Source organism: Castanea sativa, chromosome 2 (genome assembly GCF_040712315.1).
Source record: "Castanea sativa cultivar Marrone di Chiusa Pesio chromosome 2, ASM4071231v1".
Classification (NCBI taxonomy): domain Eukaryota; kingdom Viridiplantae; phylum Streptophyta; class Magnoliopsida; order Fagales; family Fagaceae; genus Castanea; species Castanea sativa.
This window is the reverse complement of record NC_134014.1, coordinates 43617100-43638622: the sequence shown is the minus strand read 5'-3', so window position 1 is coordinate 43638622 and position 21523 is coordinate 43617100. Positions and strand designations below refer to the sequence as shown.

The 21523-nt window shown below is 33.7% G+C and overlaps 1 protein-coding gene and 1 pseudogene across 1 annotated transcript; both read right to left on the bottom strand.

The window, feature by feature from the left end:
* Positions 1 to 496: 496 nt before the first annotated feature.
* On the bottom strand, positions 497 to 4805 carry LOC142625379 (zinc finger BED domain-containing protein RICESLEEPER 2-like; annotated as a pseudogene).
* A 222-nt stretch (positions 4806 to 5027) lies between these two features.
* LOC142624762 (putative serine/threonine-protein kinase At1g01540) lies at positions 5028 to 8417 on the bottom strand. Its single transcript, XM_075798507.1, has 7 exons — positions 7610 to 8417; positions 7343 to 7447; positions 7029 to 7151; positions 6723 to 6893; positions 6504 to 6633; positions 6162 to 6371; positions 5028 to 5443 (listed from the first exon to the last, which is right to left on the bottom strand). Exons 1-7 carry the CDS (start codon positions 8272 to 8274, stop codon positions 5285 to 5287), a joined length of 1563 nt encoding a protein of 520 aa, XP_075654622.1. The 5' UTR covers positions 8275 to 8417; the 3' UTR covers positions 5028 to 5284.
* Between the last annotated feature and the right edge of the window lie 13106 nt (positions 8418 to 21523).

Below are 21523 nucleotides of genomic sequence, written 5' to 3'. Positions count from 1 at the left end.
AAAACCATTAGCCACATTATGAAAAACTTTGATTACAGGCCCACAATCTTGGCCATGATGGATATAACCACACTGCTTATTTTCTTTCAAAACAAAAACTACAGAAGCCTGTAATGATCATGACAACAAAATGGCTGAAGTTAGAGGAAAATACACTAGAACATTTCTAAATATTGAGAATCCACATGTGAAATAGGTATAAACAAAAACTCCTTCGCTTTCACTAGATTGATCCTCAAGAAAATCCTATTGACTTAAGTATCAGAGCAATTAGGACAGTGCCACATCAGCGCCCCTGCAAGCTCTTTTATGTGTTTGCAAGTATTCACTTGTTACTATGAACGATCTACTTCTAAAGCCATTCAAAGAACCGTCATACTTAATCTATCCTTGTTAAATTTCTTAGGCTATGAACAATCTACTTCTAAAGCCATTCAAAGATCAATCATACTTTTGATTTTTACCCACTTGATTGCCACAGATTATAAAAACAGGATTATGGATCAAATACCATTAATATATATTGATTAATATCACTAATGAACAAAAGGGAATATAACTTGTAACAAAGATCCATCACCATTTTTGTCCCATTAGTGCCATAAAGTCATCTATAACTAAACTCCATAAACTGCAACTTGTACCGGGAATCTAAAGTTATAGCAACTTATAGCACAATGTTGTAACAATCCCAATATTTATCCAATTTTTCTTTCATGATTTTTGCCATGTTACTAATTATTATATCATCATCTTCCATCTCTTCTAAAATACATAAATGAATTCTCCATACACCATGAATGCATAAGTTGGCAGTAGGGTAGTGAGGGCCCGAAAAAAGAGTGATGATGTCATAAAATGGCTTCAAAAACTTTGCTATCTTCTAGGTCTTATCTCATTCATCATTTGAGGGACAAGTGCAAAAGCCTCCATCAACATACTCAAATTGTGAAATGCATCCCGAAATGTAAGAGCAATCTCAATCATTAAATATGTTGAGTTTCATCTTTTTGGCACATCTTGTCACACTTTCTTACTAGTTATATTAGGGAGTTTTTGAAGATATTTAGCAAATCTTAACTTGCTCATATCATTGCCTCTCACATATCTAACACTTTCACATATGTTATGCACAGCTTGCTATATAATTTTCAAACCTTCTTATACAATAAGGTTTAAAATATGAGCACCACAACAAACACGAAAGAACTCACCACTACAAGGCAAAGACAATCTAAAAGAAGGGTTTTTTCTTCAAAGTATTCACCAAGGTATCATTGTAAGAAGTATTGTCTAAAGTGGTGTGCACCTAACTCGTCGACCCGCCAAAACCGACCCGACCCAACTTAACCCGCCGAGTTGGGTCAGTTTTTAGGGCTTGGTGGGTTGGGTTGGGTTACAATTTTTTTTTTTAGTGGATCGGGTTTGGTTCGGGTCATAAAATTCCAAACCCAACCTGACCCGACCCACCTATATATTTAATATATATTTAAAATGTATTATATAATTAATACATTTTTTTAAATAACCAGCTCTTCCTCCTATCCTATATAAAAGTCAATATTAATGTATATTAGTTCATATATTAATGTATAACTGAGTTGGAATATTAGTTTATATATTAATGTATATTTTGTTTATCAACTCAAGTGGTAAGTGTGATCAACCCATGTGGGTTGGGTTGGGTTGAATTTTTTTTAACCCACCATGGTGGGTTAGGTCAAAGAATCTTCTTAACCCGACCCATGCACACCCCTAAAAGTGATTGTAAATACTTTTTTCTCAATGTCCCATTCTTTTAGAATGATAAACAATCTCTCTGCCAAAATCTTACCAGAACGAGGAGGTGACATAGGAGAAAGACATAAAACCCTCATTTGCAACTCCCAATTTGCATCAATGTAGTGTGTAGTAAAAAGTAAGAACCATGTATTCATACATTGTGGAAGTTTTCCACAAATCTTATGTTAAGCAAATCCTGCCTGGGACTAACTTTAAAGCACGTCTGAGATTTTCTTTTTCTCTTTTATAAATTTTCGAAACATCTGACTTTGTTGTATTCCTAGATATTGGCTTAACATTAGGATTTAGAAGGCTATGAATCTCTTTATTAATCTTGTGCTCTACAAATGAAAATGAGTAATTATGCTTAATAATTTTCATTGCAATCTGATGTGACTTACTTGAGAAATCTAATGTGAAGATTGGAAACCTAGTTCATGTTGCACTCTAATATGGCCTTCGACAAGTTTCTGAGAGGGAAAGTGAGCGAGAGAGACGAATAGACATGACCTTCAACAATGCCTTCACTCACTTCTATGCCACCTCAAAGCTTGACCTCAAATCTGCTCTTTAGGTACCTTCCATCTCTCTCTAGATTTTCCTTAATTTGAAGTTTAATTTGTTTGGTTACTGAGAAAATTTGAAGGAAAGAATGTATTTTAACGTTAAGGAAAGTGAGACTGAGAGCTTGCCAAATTTTTTGGTTTAGATATTTAGAGTTTATATTGTTTATTTAAATTTTAGATTTTAGATGGGTTTAACAAGTATTAGTGGGTTTATCTATTTAGCCCATCTAATTAAATAACCTAATGGATCTTTACCCATTTAACCCAAAAATTCAAATGGGTTGGGTTAAGACTTATCCAAATGAGATGGGTTATGGATGGATTTATGAATATAGATAAAAATAGTCACCCCTACTCATTAGTCAGCCATTCAATTAAATGATTCATCACAAGTAGCTTCACCTTGTAGCTGTTGACAAGAAAACTACTAATTGGGATATTTCATTTATGGTATAATAGGAATGAATGAAATGACTATGAGAGTATGTCCATTTCATTCTATTCATGAGCCATGACTAAGCATTTCTCTCAGAAGTGGGAGAAGCACTTCCTTTAAAGAAGTGGAGATGAAATATCAATTATATTCATATTTGGGAAAGAAAAAAAAAAAGACATACACGTCATCTCTTCTTTGCAATCGTGATCACTACAAAGACCTATGGAAATTGAGGGCAAGCACTATCACATTTATGATATTCAAACCGTGAAAATTTTCCAAAGAGCCCATCTAGCTCTATGTTTGGGGTGTTAAAAAGAGCTTTAAGACTCCATGAAGCTTTAAATCTATACATGCTTTAGCATTAAAGCTCTTTAGTGTACTTTTACAATTTTAAATAGAATTAGTAAATTACAAAATTGCCCATGTTTATTTTTCAAAATAACTTCTGACGCCCACACATTGAAAGAGATGGAGAGACTGTCCAATAAGTGCTAATAATATAGATTAATACTATAATAATTAAATAAACATTGTCATTTACTTAAAATAATTGGATTTAATTATGACAATACAAACGATTTAAAAAAAAAAATTTACTCAATTTAGTTACCAAATGGCTGTAAATCTTTTGAAACACTTTACCACTACAATTTGCCAAACATTTAAAATGTTGAAGAGTCGTTTAATAATAACTCTTTATTACAAAAGCTCTACAAATTAAAGTTTTACTTCCTATAGCAGCCCAATGAGCCCAAAGCCTCAAGGAATAAACAAAATCTTGTGTATTGTGTAAGTATACAATGGTGAATAAATCATACATAACTTGGTGCACCCTTATACGTACTTTATTCCACCCATTAAAGAATTATTTGTTCCACAATATGGTTGTATTGTTTGGTGATGTTTTAGAGAGAAATAACTCTTTCTAGTTAGAATTGGAATTGTGACTCTATGGAAGGGTACATACGGCATACCCATTTATAAATGAGTTTAGCTTACTTTTAGTACTTTTTTAATTGAAATTTTTTTTGTTTTAATAAAAAAATATTACATCACCCACTAACTAAATAAAATATAAAGATTAAAACTCACTACTATTTACCATTGTGTATATAAAACAAAAGGAAACCTCTTGTTAAAAAAGTTTTGAAAATAAGGCAAACCCTTTATAAATAAGATAAATGTGAGATCATTATTAATTAGACTATTTTATTTGTAATATATATTTTAAATGCCTTTTTTGCTTAAACATAAATAGAAGGGATAAAATCCTTGGTACAAATCCCATAAAAGAGATGACGTGTCAAAAAGCCATTCCATTTGTAAAATAAGACCCAGAATTGGTTATTGACAGTCTTACGAGTATAATTAGATATCTTGGAAGATGTTTCTAAAAAAAAAAAAAAGGATGTCTTGGAAGATTGTCATCATAGTTGTATAAGTATTTCTTGTGATATTAATGAAAATTTACCAATATATTATATAAATAGAAGAGTTTTATAACCCAATGACAATTTTTCTCCCTCACTTGTTGTAATTACTATCAAATAAATAAATATTCAAATCAAACCATTGATTTTGTAGCTTCATCGAGATAGTCCCTCATCAACACATTAGTAAAATAAATCCAAATTAGTTATCCCTTGAGCGAAAGAGAAATATTATGTTTATAATATTTTCACAACAAATTTTAAATGATAAATTGTTATTGACTATTATGGATTGACAAAGAGTAATTTAAATTATGAATTCAAATTATAACTAATAACAATTTATCACTTAAAATTTGTTGTAAAAGTGTTACATAAATATTGTAAACATACATTGCTTTAAAATTTAAACAAAAAGTAAAGTAAAGCAAGAAAAACAAAACAAAACAAAACAAAACAAAACTGTGTCCTTAGATTGACCCACTGTGGGCCTGAGCACATGTACCCTAAGAGTCATAGACTCATAGTCGACCATTCCTGGACCCCTAACCACCTACAAGCCCAAGGCACAAATCCAAACTAACCCATTTCCGGAATGGGATCTGAGTCCAATACCCAGAATCAAAAGACAGGAACTGCTTCCACGGTTCCACCCACGGAGGACAAGAGCAAATGGGTCGTGGGTGTAACTAACCATAGGATTCGTAGCCTGAATGATTCTTCCTCACATGGAATTGAGCAGGGTTGTGGCTTTGATGGTACCTGTTGTTCCACACTTTTGGGGGACAATACCCGGTTCTCTGACAAGAATTTGTCAATAATAGGCGCTTCTTGCTACTTTCATCTATTTATTGCTATTAAAATTCACTGTTTTTGTTTAGATATTTTGTGGTACCTTCTTCTTTTTTTGGCTTACAACAAGGCAGGTTTCGAACCCAACCAGGAATGCCATTGAGACACAAGGCTCTTGGCATTTGTGGTACAATTTTTGGTGTAATAAGAATTTGAGGTTTAATTCAACTATAGACAACATGTGCAATCAACTATAAAACAAGATTGGCATATTTTTACAGTTTGCCTTCTTGATGCTTCCGTCTTGCCCCATTTTGATGCACTACGCTTTCGCGTTCACTACTGTCTCCTGGTTCCATCACCTGCTTCTCTTTCAACATATCCTTTGCACTGTCACCATTTGCACGTCCTGCATCCCTTCCAGCTCTACGATCCTGAAACAAGACAACCAGAACATGATCAGCAAACATTTACATGAAAGAAGTGGTAACATCAAATTGATATGTCTACTCTATTGACTAGAAAAACAAAGAAGTTGTTATATTCTTTGATATCTAATTCTAAAATTTACTCGTTTCAAACTGACCTAACTATAAAGGGTGGAGGAGATGAAAGGGAGTGATGCTAACAGACCGTGAGGGGTGGAGAGGGGGAGTTGTTGGGGGGGGGGGGGGGGGGGGGGGGGAATGAAATGCCAAGAAAGGGAAATGGTAAACTAATTGTAGTATCATAAAGACCAAACCAAAGAAATGGAAGTTGTGGTAACAGTAATTGATTACAATTTCTGGTCAAAAGACCCAAAAAAAAAAAAAAGGTATTGAAAATATACTGCCTCAGAAGTTATACATTAGCTGAATTTTATTAAATTCTTGTTGCTGTTTGATCATATGCATTAGGAGTTATTGTTTCTGTTTGAGACCTAAGAAGAGTTAACCAGCATTTAGTACTTGTTTTTCAAACTTGATAATTGCTTACTGATAGTATAATTTATAATGGTCCAAATGCCTTAAGCATCATTTCCTAATTACTCTGTTGAGATATAGATTATTTGTTGAGAGGACTAATTGATGACATATAATATGATCTGATAAATTGTTTTTGAACAAATGAGAATACATTGAACTTGAATTTTGAGCAGGACTGCATACATACTTCTTTGAAGGGGGAGTCTTCAGCTTCCAGCATATGTATAACATGTCCCATTTTTGGCCGCTTCTGTGCATTGGGATCCACACAACGTAGACCAACAAGAAGAGCCCTCTTCAATGCCCTTGAAGTAGGCTTCTCAGGCAGCTTTGGATCCAATACTCCTTCTGCATTCCTGTTTGCGACCATCTTCTTAAGCCACTCAACTAAGTTGACCTGAAAATTCTAGGCTTTTTAGTTCAAAGCAAACATAGAAGAGGAAAGATGTAAAAGAAATCTAGAAGAAAAATGCTTTGACTAATTCAAATATCTTCGAAGCAAAATTGATATCAATAATATTGTGCAAACCTCTTCTGGAGGTCGGCTATAATCAACCGGGTTCCTCCCAGTAATTATTTCCATTACAAGAATCCCAAAGCTGTACACGTCGCTTCTTTCATTAAGCATTCCTGTGCTTGCATATTCGGGAGCTACATAGCTACAAAAACAGAAACAAGATTGTCATTACCTCTTTTGCACACACAGAAACACATACACATACAAATACACATACACAGCCCTACATACCCAAATGTTCCCATGACACGAGTTGTAATGTAGCTACTCTCTGAACCTAGGAGCTTAGCAAGGCCAAAATCTGAAACCTTTGAATTCCACTGCTTGTCAAGTAAAATGTTGCTTGATTTTATATCTCGGTGAACAACTTTGGGTTCCAGCCCCTCATGAAGGTAAGTTAGCCTACATTATTAGTCCAGTTATTGTAAATAAGCATGCTTTATTCAAGTGACCAATAAATCAATGCCATGGATGAGATGCAGTGAAAGGAATGAATATCATTAAATAAAGCTCAAATGTGAGTGATTTGGATCATACCCTTTTGCTGTTCCGAGGATGATATTCATCCGAATCTCCCAAGTAAGAGGGCTGCAAGGCCCTACATCCCCATGAAGCCATTGTTCCAAATTCCCATTGTTTACATACTCATATACAAGCATCCTATCATTTGAGGGAACAGTCAATTATCTCTAAGGACTTAAAGATGATATATTTAACACCCTTTACAAAAGTACATAATCAACTTAAAATCGTTTTCTGGGCATTAACAAACTCTAGCCAGCAAATGCAATAACATAGAACAAAGGCCAAAGAAGGAAGCTGGGGTAATTAGGCAAGAACAAAGTAAGTACCTATGAGCTCCTTCAGCACAGTAACCAAGCAATCTCACCAAATTCTTATGCCGAACCCGACCAATTGCCTCAACTTCAACTTTAAACTCCTTCTCAGCTTGTCCCCTGCCAAATACCAAATATCTAATTCATCAATTCTTTAACACGAACCAATTGGTCTAATATTAATCTAACACGAATTATACTGCAAATTGCACCACAATTAATATCCCAAGAACAGACTGAATTCTAATGGCAATAATAAACAAAAAGCTAGCAAGAAAGCACCTATTATTGAGCAAATTCTTGACAGCAATCTGACTATTGTCCTGCAAAACACCATGATATACAATCCCATACCCACCTTCACCAATTACATTATCGTCAGCAAAACCATTTGTGGCAGCCTCAAGCTCTCTCAAAGTATACCAATGCCCCCACCCCAAGTGTGAAACTTCAGGAACCACTATAGCTACCTGATCAACACCGCCACGAGCTTCCCCACTCCCATGCGAAGAAGAAGACCTACAGAAACGCTCAGGGTAAGAAATCCTATGATCCTTCCCAATTTCAATGTGAATCCTTTGATGGTACCCCATTGGGCTCTCTTCCTCTGGAGGTGGAAGCAGTGCTTGTCTTTCAACTATTCCGGAAACTGGGTCGGATTCGGGAGATGGGTCGGGTTCAAGTTGAGACCTTGTTGTTGGCTTTGGCTCTTGGTGGTGGTTTCGACCATGGTCGACTCTGATCTCCTGGATCTCTTTGGAGACAAGTGGGATTGTGGGTCTTTGAGAGTTCTTGGATTTGGAGCGCTTTGAGACCAGCCATAGAGAAATGAGGAAGAGAAGGAGCACAAACCCAGCTCCAACACAAACACCAAGAATCACCCACAGTTTAAGACCGAAGATTGATGTCGGCTTGGAGAGCTGGTCGTTTGCTTTGTGATCAGACATATTAAAAATGTTGTCTTTTTGTTTGTGTTTCAATGGAAGCTAAGTTAAAGAAGGTAGCTTTAACTTAACTTATAAATATACACAATGCACTGCACAATGCTCTGCACTGAGAGTGGATCAGTGGGTGCATATCAAGTTCCATTAAAAAAAGGGCAAAGAAAGAGTGAGAGAGAGAGAGAGATAGAGAGTGAAAGAGAGAGAGAAAGAGAGCGATGGAGGGCATGGCAGCTGGCAATGATGGGACTTCTTGAGGGATCGTTTGGGAGTACGTGGGACCTTTTTTTGAAGAAAAGAAAATAGTTTATGTAAAGTATTCTATAAGCTTCGTCCAAAAAAATTTGTTTATTCCCATCAAAAAAAAAAAAAAATTTGTTTATTTTAGAAAAATAATTTTTATTTTTGTTTTGCTTATACGGTATATTTTAAGGAAAAATCTCATCGGGCTTGTGAGACTTACCTTTCACGTGTGAGGTCCTACTGCTTGTAAGAGGTTGGTTTCATGCGTATTGTGTATGAGATATCAGTTCATATTTTATATTATATTTAATTAAAAAGATGAGATCAAGTTAAATTTGGTGTAATTTCACAAAATTTACACATTTTGTGAACTATTAATTACTATTAAATTTAAGGGTCAAAAAACACTCATAGTAGTGCCATTATTACTCCCTAAAAATTAGTGATTTAGGCATTAACTCTTCTTATTAAAAGAAAAAAAAAACCACATCATTAACTTTTTTTTCCATATCATCATCTTCTTCTTCTTCTTGTTTTTTTTTTTGCACTATATTTTCGGGCCTCCACCATTCATAAAATTCTCAATATTAAATTGTAAATACAAATTATCTTTATTTTGTTTTAATAAACATGATTACCATTTTGTAAATTCATTTATTGTGGAAGGAGTATCATTTTGCCATTACTTAAACCATAGTAAATGGTCTAAAAAAGGCGAATTTTTTTTTTCAACCATTTGAGTTTTGGCAGTATCTTGAATAAAATTTGTCATAAGGGTTTTAGAAATAATTGTGACTTTGGTCATATATTTCTAAAATTTCTAGTACCTCAAGACAAAATACTGTTAAGAAATCAATAGTGATGACCTAAAAAGTACATAGTGCAAGAAGAAAGATGTGAGAGGGGATGATATGAAGAAGATGATGACATGGAAGACAATGGAGAGTTAATGCTGTAGTTTGTTTCCCCTTTAATAAGAAGAGTTAATGCTTAAATCACTAATTTATAGGGAGTAATAATACATTACTATGAGTGTTTTTTGACCCTTAGATCTTATAGTAATCAATGATCTAAAAAATGTGTAATTTGAACTTATCTTTTAATTAAAATACCAATTTTTCTTGTTTCTCAAAAAAAAAAAAAACCAAATTTTCTTAATTTTTTTGAGTTTTTTTTTTCACAAACAAAATTATCATTCATTCTCTAAAATTAAAAATTAAATGTAAAATGAATGATACAAGTATAAATTACTATAGCAACTATATATTTTTACACAATTTTACATAAATTAATGTGAATAAATTTTATTACTTGGTTACTTAAAATGCGATACTTTTACAGTTTGACGTGAGCGTTCTAAAACAATATCTAGAATTTAGATGTAAAATTTCACTATAAAGTAGAAGCAATTATAAAATGTAGAGTATTTCTTTTAGGGTGGACCTGGGGACTAAAATACCTATACTTTATCCATCCTTCTCCTTCTCTTTTCTTACTTACAAAAATTAGAATAAAATAATTTTTTCTCAAAAAATTAATAAATAAAATAATAATAAAGAATATTGTACATATGCTAAATTCGAGAAGTTTGTCTTATAGAGCATCTTCTTTGGCATCGTTGTCAGCAGAAACAGACACTCGTAGATGCTTTGTAATGTTTGTTTTTTAGGACTGGGATTGAAAAAGACCACTGACCTAGCAAAACCTTCAGCTATACATTGGGTAAGGCCGGCGTGTGATTATATAAAAAATTGAAGGCCGCAAGATAGGCGCATGAGGGCCATGTACGAGTATGATGTATCAAGCCACCAACCCGACTCAATTTAACTCATTGTCCATGTATTATTTTAAGGCTGTGTTTGATAATTTGTAAAATGATTTTTGAGTGTAAAATATTTTTAGTTGAAAGTATTTTTGGTGTTTGGTTCTCCAATGTAAAACATTTTCTATAAAAAATGTCAAAAAATACCTATGATACAATTAGATTTCTCAAACTATCTAAACCCATCACATATGCACATCTATTAATTCTAATCTCAAAATATTAACATATATACATCCAAGTTTTGCATACATCACAATTACACAGATATCCACATACAAAAATCCCAACACAACACAAAATAATATCTACTACCACAACCTTCATGGTCATTCACCTAAATTTAGATGTGTCATTTGATTTAGTTCATCATTCTACTGGACTTGGGATGCCACTGTGTTTAGCATTTTGGCATTCATCTTTGCAATCATCATTGAGTGGTTCCACTACTCAATTGTGATCTCTAATTGATATTTTAATAATTCATATTTAACATCTTCTGGGCAGTAGGGAATCTCTTCTGTTGAAGGAGTACTGGAACTTGAGCAAAAATTAGTGGGATATGTACTGGATGAAAATCCTTCCTACATATTCCCACCATCAATCTACCAAAATTTCATAAAAGCAACTTCCACATCCCTTTTATTCTTGAATGCCTAGCGATCGGCTTTAGGAAATTGATGAACTTGGACACAGACTTCTTCCCATGTGTCATACACACCAGACACAAGGCTAACAAATATCACATATGTCTTACCCTTTAGGTGGTCAATAGGATAAACAATTTAAAAACCAAAATTAGCCTTATGACATACATATTTAGCATAAGACATTATTTGACATACCATTCAATCAAATGTGTAAGCAACAAGATGATATACAAGAAATGTGCCTGCAACACAAGACAGTGTGAAAAAGTTCAACAATTCCAGCACAACACAAATACAGTATAGAACAATTGAACATCACAAATGCACAATAATCATACAACCAAATAGAACAAATATATCTCATCTGAACAAAAAAAAATGCCCAAATCCACAATTTTTGAAATGAACAAGTATATAAATTCCAACCCAAGCAAAAAAACAAGATGTAACAAATATTCATGGATATTTTTATATACTCACAGAAATTCATTTGCGTATTGATTTATAAAACCAATGGATCAGTTGTAATTTTCAATTTATGACATACTAAAACAAATCAATTGCAACCAAGAAAAAATCATTGTTATTACCTCAACCCAATCATGAAAACTACATTATAAATGGGAACAATCCCATAAAAGCCTAGATCTCAATTAAAGGATGTGGGTCTTGAGGGAAAAGAAAGGAGAAAGATGGAGGAAGATTGGTCGAGGGAGGAAGAGGGATGGGTCGGGGGAGTAAAAAAAGAGAGAGGAGGAAGAAAGAAATGCTGAAACTTCCTTCTCCGGCGATGGGGCTTCCCGACCCAACGGTGGGGCTGTGGGTCTAGGGCTAGTTTTGGGCTTCACTAGCAGTACCTCTCTCCTTCCTTTGGCTTGGGCTTGGCGTGAGTGAGGAGAAGATTTTTGTGAGGAGTGGAAATGCTTTGAAGGAAATCTCAAAGTGTAAAACATTTTATACTTTAAGGGGGGTATTTTATAGTCAACTGGATGTATTTTTAGTTTGACCGTAATTTCCTAAGATGCCAAACACCATCAATGGTGTAAAAATTTTCCAAAGATCAATTACTGGTGAATTGAATACAGCCTAAGTCTTTGGTCAGATCAAGTTTTGGTTGATAATTTTTTCAACCTATCTTACTCAATTTTACCCATCATGAATATAAATTTATTTTATTATTCTTATTTTAAAATTATAGTTTAATTGATTTTGGTATTTTGATGAATTTAAAAATTTTGAATATAATTTAAGCATATTATATGAATTGAAATAATTTATTGAAAAAAGTTTTTAGATAATTGATGAATGTCCATTCTTTTACAAAGCATAAATATATATGCACAACTCACTGACCCAACCCAATCCAACTTGGCCAATGTGGGTTGAGTTGGGTTAAGAATTAAAAAAAAAACAACAACAAAAACAATTAAAGCAAATGTCAACTCCTTTGATAATTAATATTATTGACAAAAAAGATTATGTTTGTGGGGGGTAAAAACATCCTGATGGGAACATGGGCCTTTTGGGCCGTGTTAAGGAGGGCCGACCTGACCCTGGGTTTGGAAGTTGTTAATACTATGGGTCGGCCCATGCGCCGAGGGTCCGAGGACCCAGCCGAGGGTGAACTTACCCTCGGACTGACACCAGAGAACCCGGGACTTCATGGTACAGGTTAGGGAATGACACGGTCAAGACCAATGGTTAAAAGGGGTGAACCTTTGAATGCCCCAGAAGCACCAGTGTTGAAGAAATGTCAAAGACAAAGGCTGCTACCTCCATATTAAAGACCCTGCACCTACCACCCTGGCCGCATTAATGGGGAGGTGACACTTGAACAGTGGAAGGGAAATTTCTAGTTACTGTTCAAAGGCACTAAGAAAAGAAATATCTATACTAAGGGAGGAGTTGGGGGCAACACGTGTATAAAGTATTAAGAAGAAGAGTATTTAAGGGAGGACCTAGAACAGAAATGAGGACGGAACTTTTTGTAACCTAAAAAGAAAAAAAAGACAAAGAGAGAGAGATAATATAAGAACAGCTCTCGGCTTACGTCCGAGGAGACCTATTTACATTACTCTTTGCTGTTTCCTAATACTGGCAATCTTTAGTTTGTCATTTAATCTTCACTCACTTTTAACCTGGGTTTCAAGCCCACTCTCTACAAATTTTCATTGTTTAAGGCTCATTGGGCCTGAGCCCATAACTGTTCTTGGGTCCAGGTGCAATTGTGCACTTACAATGTTAATTTTAACATCATTTTTTTTTCTTCTTAGACATATTTCATAATAATTAAAATATTATTATTGTGTAGATTGCAAAATTATTATTATTATTATTATTATTCAAAGCAAAATTATTAAAAAGTCATTTTGTAGATTGCAAATTTGTGTGGGTGTGCAGATCTAATAATAGTGTAGCGCGCATTGGGTAAATGTGCAGCCAATATGAATTTGTTAGTACTTTGTTTTCCCATTCCCTATTAAGAGGGATTTTTTTCAGATAGTTTTTTGTTATTATTATTATTTTTATAAATGATATTTTCAGATAGTTGAGAGAAGGGAAATTAAACCCTACAAGGCACTTGACCAGAGATTGTGCTAATTACTCTGGATAAAGACCTTTCTACTTAATTTTGGTTTGAATGAAATGCTCTTGCAGATAGCAATAATATTAGCAATAATAAGCTGTATAAGATAGCAATTAAAATAATAATAACAAGAAGAAGAAGTGTTATAAGCTGCATAAGGCTTTATTATTAGACAATGAATCAATAAGCGAGTTTATTGAATGGTCATCTGGTAATTGCAACGAGTTGTTAAACTCAATGGTATTATTATATCTTCCTTATTAGCTGAATTTTGGTTCAAACCCACTAGGGGAAAAAAAAAACAGAATTATTAATTCTTTGTTACGGTTATTTCATCATCCACAGATATCCAAAGAGAACAATTATGTTAAAAATGCATTGGTGTTAGATAATATATCCATGAAGGGATACACATCAAAAGGTTCATCAATTTGCACTTCCATTATACCACAATATGAGACTCAATTGAGTCAATTCTAATAATCCATCCATATATAAGTAAGTCATGTGACTATGCCACTACAATGAATCATTAAACCTAACCTTGATTTTTGTCCATTTGTAATTATGATGGGCAGGGCATAAAGAGCTAGCTCTATAAGAAGATAAATGAGTGGGGGATGAAAAGCTAGGAGCTGCTATTTAAGAAGAAAGTAGCATTGACATTTGTTAATGATCATAGATGTCTTAATTTGTTTATCGTGTGCTTTCAATGAAGGTACTCATTAAAATGAAAATCATGCAACCTAATAACTAAGAACAAACAATAAGAGGCATGAAAAAAATAGTGTAAGCCATGCGAGTGGGGTGTACAAGCCATGTCAACAGTGGCAACCAGTTGGTGTGCAACAGCTATCAAAATGCACGTTGGAATTAGCTGCGTTTTATGAAATTCATGTTCATTAATATGAGTCATTTACGAGGGTTCTAGTCAGCTTAGCTTGTAAAATCTATTATATATAAGAGATCTAGAGTTCAAATATTGCCTACACAAAGAATCAATTAGTGTCTTGAGTTTAATGATAAAGAGAAATTATCATAATTCAAACAACGAGAAATTATATTATATATGTGTGTGTATATATATATATATATATATATATCATCTATTATAATTTGCTTTTCACAATTTCTTAATTATAACATCTGATTTATTTTAATGGCCAAGGCATTTGTTGAATGTCGTAGCATTTTGATATTTCATACTGCCTTGGTACCGTATAGCATAACTTGTAGTATGGTGGTGGTTAGATTTTGGAGTAATGGATTACTTCAACTTGTTTGTTGTTGTACGTCCAAAAATAAATTGCATTGTCCATAGTGTCTTGTTTGTCGATAGATCTTGGAACCGTGCATTTGTTCAGTTGTTCTATACGTTATGTGGTAAATGAATCCAGCAAAGGGTGTTTCTATGTTCATGCTATAGAGGGTGTTTGGATGCAGCTTATTGCTGCGTCCACGTTTTGCCCCTTTTTTTTTTTCGCTGCTGTGGGGGACAAGCGCGCACTGTGCATGTACTTTTTTAGCAATTTTTTATTAAAAGTGGGTCCCGTAGCACTATTTACACATTTAAAAATTATTTTGCTACAGTGTTTTCAGTTTTCAGTTTTCAGCAATAAGTTCTATCCAAACGGACCCATAATATAAATTCATAGTGGGGCCAAACTGCCACCTTTTGTATTTTTTTCTTTGTTTGTTTGAAGTGAATGTGTTTGTAATAAAATAATGTCGAATGCTACCTTTTGTATTAGTATCATCATGATTTCCAAATTTCAACAGGCCATATCATGATTCATGATTCGTCCATATCAATTATCATACCCCTTTTATTTCCTTATGAAAAAGTGTATATTATATTAACCCAAAAGCTTAAGTCAAGCATTTTAATGTTAAGTATGCATGTATAGGTGAAGTCTTCTGTTACGTAATAATGATAAGAGCAACTGATTAAATAATATAATTAGGTAAAAAATCACAAGCTTAAACTTTTGGATCAAGTGGTGTCACAAAATGGTGGCAAAGTTTACAAGGGTCTCTTTCGCAATTGGAGTGAGAACAAAACAAGCCCATAAAGCCCGCATGGAGATGATCTAGGAAAAAAGCTCAATACTGTGTCTCCAAATGTTATATTAATTACTCAATAGAGTATGATGTGAGGTTACTCTAGATAAGCGTACAACGTTGAAATGCAATTCTCATAGATGACATATTAGAGGTCATGGATGACGCATTGGTGAAGGAAAAATCTCATAGGCAAGCCAAATCTCATAGGATTTGTTTCGAGGCCCCCAGAGAGGCAATGAATCCCTGTAAGGGGGCAAGAGTTTTTACTTTTTAGTCCAATTATGTTATAGTAACCATTCATTTTTGTTACCACCGCGTACCCTTGGTGTGGTGGTCATTCCACAAGTATAAATGCTTGTGGGGGTATGGGGGCAAGAGTCGGGGTTCAAGTCTTCAGGAAGAAGCTTCACACACATATACACTTAAATTAGGTTAGAGTAAAAATTTTATCTTGTATAAAAATAAAAAAATAAAAAAAAACCATTCATTTTTGTTATTATTATTTAGTGTTGGACTTCACTCACATGTGCATTTCCAACAATTAGCATTTGTTTTTTCCCATAATAACAATGGTGGTTTAATTTTCATGGAGATGGAGTACCCTCTTCTTCTTCTTTTTCCTCATTTTCTTCCTTAAGGGCAAGGTTAGCTTATTTGATAAATTGAATATTTAACAACTATTTACCACAGAATTGCTTAATTAAAACTAAATATCATATTAATATATCCTTCTCAGCAGCCAGGAGTGAAACTAAATCAACACCCATTTTTTTTATGATGGAGTATCCCTTAGTAGGATTTTAAAGATTAGAGTATGTAAGATATTAATTAGCCCTTTACTTTGTTGCCAGACCAATTATAGCTGCTTTATCAACCTTTATTAGATGCTTAATTTCCTAGTGAGATTGGTACTGCTTTTTTACTAATCTTCTTTGCGAAATGGCTTAAAAGAAATTATACGGAAAAAAGGTTCAAAATAAGCATAAAGTGTTCCAAAATTCACAATTGTTTAATTGTATGAACATGGGACGTGGATTCTAGTTCAATTATGGATACAGCAGGCACTGAAAGGATTGGAATCTAATCCAATTTTTCAAGTGAACTGTCGTATTGATTACCAAGCCAGAAGTTTTTTTTTTTTTTTGGGTGTTGCTAATACGTATTGGAATTTGCATGCAGATAAGATGTTGGAAATACGTATTGGAATTTGCATGTAGAGAATATATTGGTACATGCAAATTAAATTCCGATACGATCTATGCAAGCTAGATTAAACACCAACTCACCGGATTCAGATCCTCTAGATTTCTTAGGGTACTCTACCAGTAGATTTCATTAAATCCTAACCACTCTTTAATGATTTAATGGTCTAGATTCTGCCATGTCAGCATTCTACTAATAATATTCTTAAAATAATAAAATAATGTTGTAAACAAAACAATTAAGATTATTGTCAATGGAATGTTGACATGGTAGAATCTAGACCATTAAATCATTTAAGAATGGCTAAGATTTAATGAAATCTACTTGGTAGAGTACTCTAGGAAATCTAGAAGATCTGAATCCCAAGTCACCAAGGTTGATCATAATTTACTTAGCACGTAACTGATCCGTTTGACTATTTGAACTGGATGCTTAAGCTAAAGGCTTGCATCGAATTAAGAGGATTTAACTATAAATACAAAAATGTAGAAACCAATATCTTATACATGTTTAGCGATTACTACTTGTCTACTTGTTATAAACTGCTATTTATCTGTAAAAGTCTACAGTAAACAAAACCAAACAGATTAAGCAATTTTTGCTCTTAATCTATTGCAAATTTCTCATCTCTTGAGGCTCTCAAGAAATTAATGAGTAAATCAATTCCCTTATAATAAAACATTAGAAACAAACGACGAGATCATCCAACTAAAACACATTTGGCAGCTTGTTTGGGAGAACGTATAACTTGGTTCTGAATATTTTTCTCTTTAGTTGATTATGGTGAGTATGAGTTCTTAGCAATCAATTTAGTCTCTTTTCTTTTTTTTCCCCTTCCATATCTAATGGATCCGGCTTATCCCAAAAAAAAATTTGGGAATTTTTTAAAAATTTCTCTAGGCATTTTATTTTTAATAAATCGTGTCCAAAATAATTATTCAAATTTATTGCATTTGCTTCCTTTGATATCTAATGGATCCTGTCACTTTTTGTGTCAGATGGCATTGATTTTCAAGTGTAAATACTTCATTTTACAACTTTAGAAAAATCATTTTCATTAAAACTTAAAGAGGGGTAAAATGATCACTTAACATGCATACCCAAGGGCAAAAAATATATCCTACATGTTTTTAAAATTTTAAAATTTGACATATTACAAAATTTACATGAAAATAGATCACCTTGGAATCTAAAGGGTAAAGTTGTTATTATTTGGATAAAATTTGAAAGTTGTCATCAAGTAAGTAGTGACTTTAAAATTGGACATTAATGCATATGATCAATGTTAATTGATTTTGATTGGTCATTGAAAAATAATAATTATAACTAATTAATGTCATGATTTTCAATGATTCAGTTCAAAATGATGGTGAACATGCATACATTTGATAAGCTTTACAATATAATTGGGATTTTTTACAAAATGGTATTTACGCCTCAAATTATTATTATTATTTTTTTTTGAAAAACAAAACAATAAATCTTATTAAGAAATAGGCAAATTTGTCCGGTAAACAGCAAAGGTGTACAATGAGACATTTTCTATCCACATAGAAAAACTAGTGACATGATGTACATGTCTAACTAGGTTGGTCTAACTAGATTGTAAGTTACAACATTACCCTCCTTACAAACATGTGAAAAACTAATACATTGAAAAAGTTATGCATAAGTTTTAACCTCTCGGATCAAAAGTCCAAAAGAAGCCAAAGAAGACGAGTTATCCATCAAAGATTTCGTTAGTATCTCTAAATCTCCCTCTAGAATAACTAAAGAAAAACCTAAATCTATGGCTAATTCTAAGCCTTTACAGTTGCCAAATCTTCGAGTTCCACAACTGTTAACGGAAGAAGGATATTTTGAGACATTGAAGTCAAAACCAAACCTTGACAATCTCAAATAATAACACCAATCCCAGCTCTGTCATCCTCAGTAAACACTGCCCCATCGAAGTTTATTTTATAAAACTCTCTTTGTGGCATTGTCCACCTTGCTCTTAGCCTAGCTATTTGTGTCTAAGCCTATGATTGTGTTGCCCGAAACTCCAAAAGGGAAGCAATTGCACGCTGCGAGACATAATCCAATGGGAAGCTTGGTGGAGAAAACTTGATTTTGTTGCTCCGAAACCAGATGGTCCATGTGAGCATTGCAAACAATTCTGTGTTGTAATCAAATTCCAAAACAACAGACAGCAACGGTGCCAAATCCGAGTACCTTGTATGTCACCTAAAACACCACTGTGGATCTTCCTCCCATATTGTTGATAAACTCGGGCAGGACCAAAGTGAATGGAGCACATCCTCGTGTAGGTTTGAGCACAGAGAACAGATTGGATCATCAATGACACATCGGCAAACCAAATTGGACTTGATTGGCCGTGCCTAAATGTAATTAGTTGTTTTCAAAACACATATAGCTTTTGAACTTATTTTTTTTTTTTAAAACATATATCACTGATTCGTTTTTTTATAAGATAAATATATTTTTTATCATTTAAAAAAATGAAGTTCCGTAACCTAATTAAAGCCCGCGAACTCTAAGAAAATTTTCTCCCTAAATTAAGAAACCCACACCCACGTGAGTCTTTTTATCTTTCCCTCAATTATAGCCACCTTGCAAAACATTCATTCATTCTCTAAATTAAGCTAGCTAAAACATGAAAATTCATGGTCAAAACCTAATTTTCAAGGCATCAAGATATCATTTCATTACAAATCACCACATTTATACACATCAACTCAATGTTGAAGCTCAAACACTACATTTCACGGTACTTGTTGTCACAAGCTTCAACACCAACATACATTAATGGCTACAACACATAAGCCACGTACAATTTTATATTTTAGTAATTTGATAGTTAAAATGGGGAGAAGGAATTTGAATCACGAATGTCTTATTTGAAAATATCAAAATATGTCAATCAATTGAGTTACAAAATTCTTGACATACCCAATACAAACTAATAGAGAAAAACTCGTGAATATCCATATTGTGCTATGCTTGTTTGAGTTTTATGGTTCTTTGCATGATGATAGAGTTTTTTCACAAAGTTATTATCTCCAAAATTATTAAATGAAACTATGCACGGAAGTACTTAACCGAATTGAGATGGGCAAGTCAATTTGTATAATTCTAAAATCTTAGGAACATAAATAAAAAATTGATAGCCTAGTGGTTAGTTTGTAACCGGTTCTACTCGAGGGTCTTTGCGCATTTTGCCCAAAGAAATTCTTAGCTTAAATTTGGGTGGGGGGAGAAGGGATTATAGACTCCAAATATTTTTGGTAATTATGTGTGAAGTTATTACATACAAAAAATAGTGTTACACACAACTTATCACACATTGCTTATATACACTCACTTAAAATGTTATAATCATGTTTTGAAAATACAATTTCAATTTCAATTAAAATTGTGAATGGTGAAGTTGTGTTTTGAAATTTTTTTTTTTTTTTTCAAAACACAATTTCAACTTACATGGCATAACGTGTATGTACATACCACGTGCGATAATCATTACCCTATTACATATATCAAAAGGGTCCTATTAACTAGTGTTTTAAGGGCACATGCTAATGGTCAATAGATGTTCAATTATGAGCTATAATACATTTTTAAGAAAAAAATTACATTTGTTACAAATTTATTGGCTTATATGCAAAAACTTCATTGTGCTTGTGTGTGTGTGTGTTTTTTTTTTAATATATGTGTATAGTTCGACTTTATTTTTATATTTTAAAATAGATACAAATATTATTTAATAAAGTATTAGATGCACCTCAACCACTATTGTTATTAACGCATCGCTTGTGTTGAAGTAAAATATTTTACAAATAAAAAATTTGACATGTAAACTGTGTGGGGCAAAAAGATCCTGATGGGAACGTGGGCCTATTGGGCCGTGTTAAAGAAGGCCGACCTGATCCTAGGTTTAGAATTTGTTAGTACTATGGGTCGGCCCATACGCCGAGGATCCGAGGATCCAGCCGAGGGTGACCTTACCCTCGGATGAACACCGAAGAACTCGGGATTTCATAGTAAAGATTAGGGGATGACATGGTTAAGGCCAATGGTTAAAAGGGGGGAGCCCTAGAACGCCCAAGAAGCACCGGTGTTGAAGAAATGTCAAAGATAAAGGCTGCTACCTCCACATTAAAGACCCTGCACCTACCACCCTGGCCGCATTTATGGGGAAGTGACACCTGAACAGTAGAAGAGAAACTTCTGGTTACTATTCAAAGGCACTGAGAAGGGAAATATCTAGGCTAAGGGGGAGGTGGGGCAACACGTGTACAAAGTGTTCAAAAGATGAGTATTTAAGGAGGAACCTGGAATAGAAAAGGGGGGACTTTTTGTAATCTAAAAAAGTAAACAGACAAGGAGACATATATAATATAAGAACAGCTCTTGGCTTACGTCCGAGGAGGCCGATTTACAATATCCCTCGTTGTCTCTAAGTATTTGCAATCTTTAGTTTGTCATTTAATCCCCACACACTTCTAACCTGGGTTTCAAGCCCACACTCTACAAATTTATATTTAGTTTAATGAAGGTAATTATTGGTAATTAGTTTAATAATATTTCATTTTAATAATGTTTCGGGCCGATCACTTATCTCGGTCGTATTCGTGTACAAAATCACTTTCAAAGTCAAACACAACAAAAAAAAAAACCGAACTCAAG

Excerpts from the sequence above, each read along its gene's own strand:
- LOC142624762 (XM_075798507.1), bottom strand. The coding sequence starts at position 8,274 with ATGTCTGATCACAAAGCAAACGACCAGCTCTCCAAGCCGACATCAATC. Across the intron at positions 7,152-7,342 it reads TGTGCTGAAGGAGCTCATAG|GATGCTTGTATATGAGTATG; the intron begins GTACTTACTTTG and ends CTCAAATGATAG. Across the intron at positions 6,634-6,722 it reads CGTGTCATGGGAACATTTGG|CTATGTAGCTCCCGAATATG; the intron begins GTATGTAGGGCT and ends CTGTTTTTGTAG.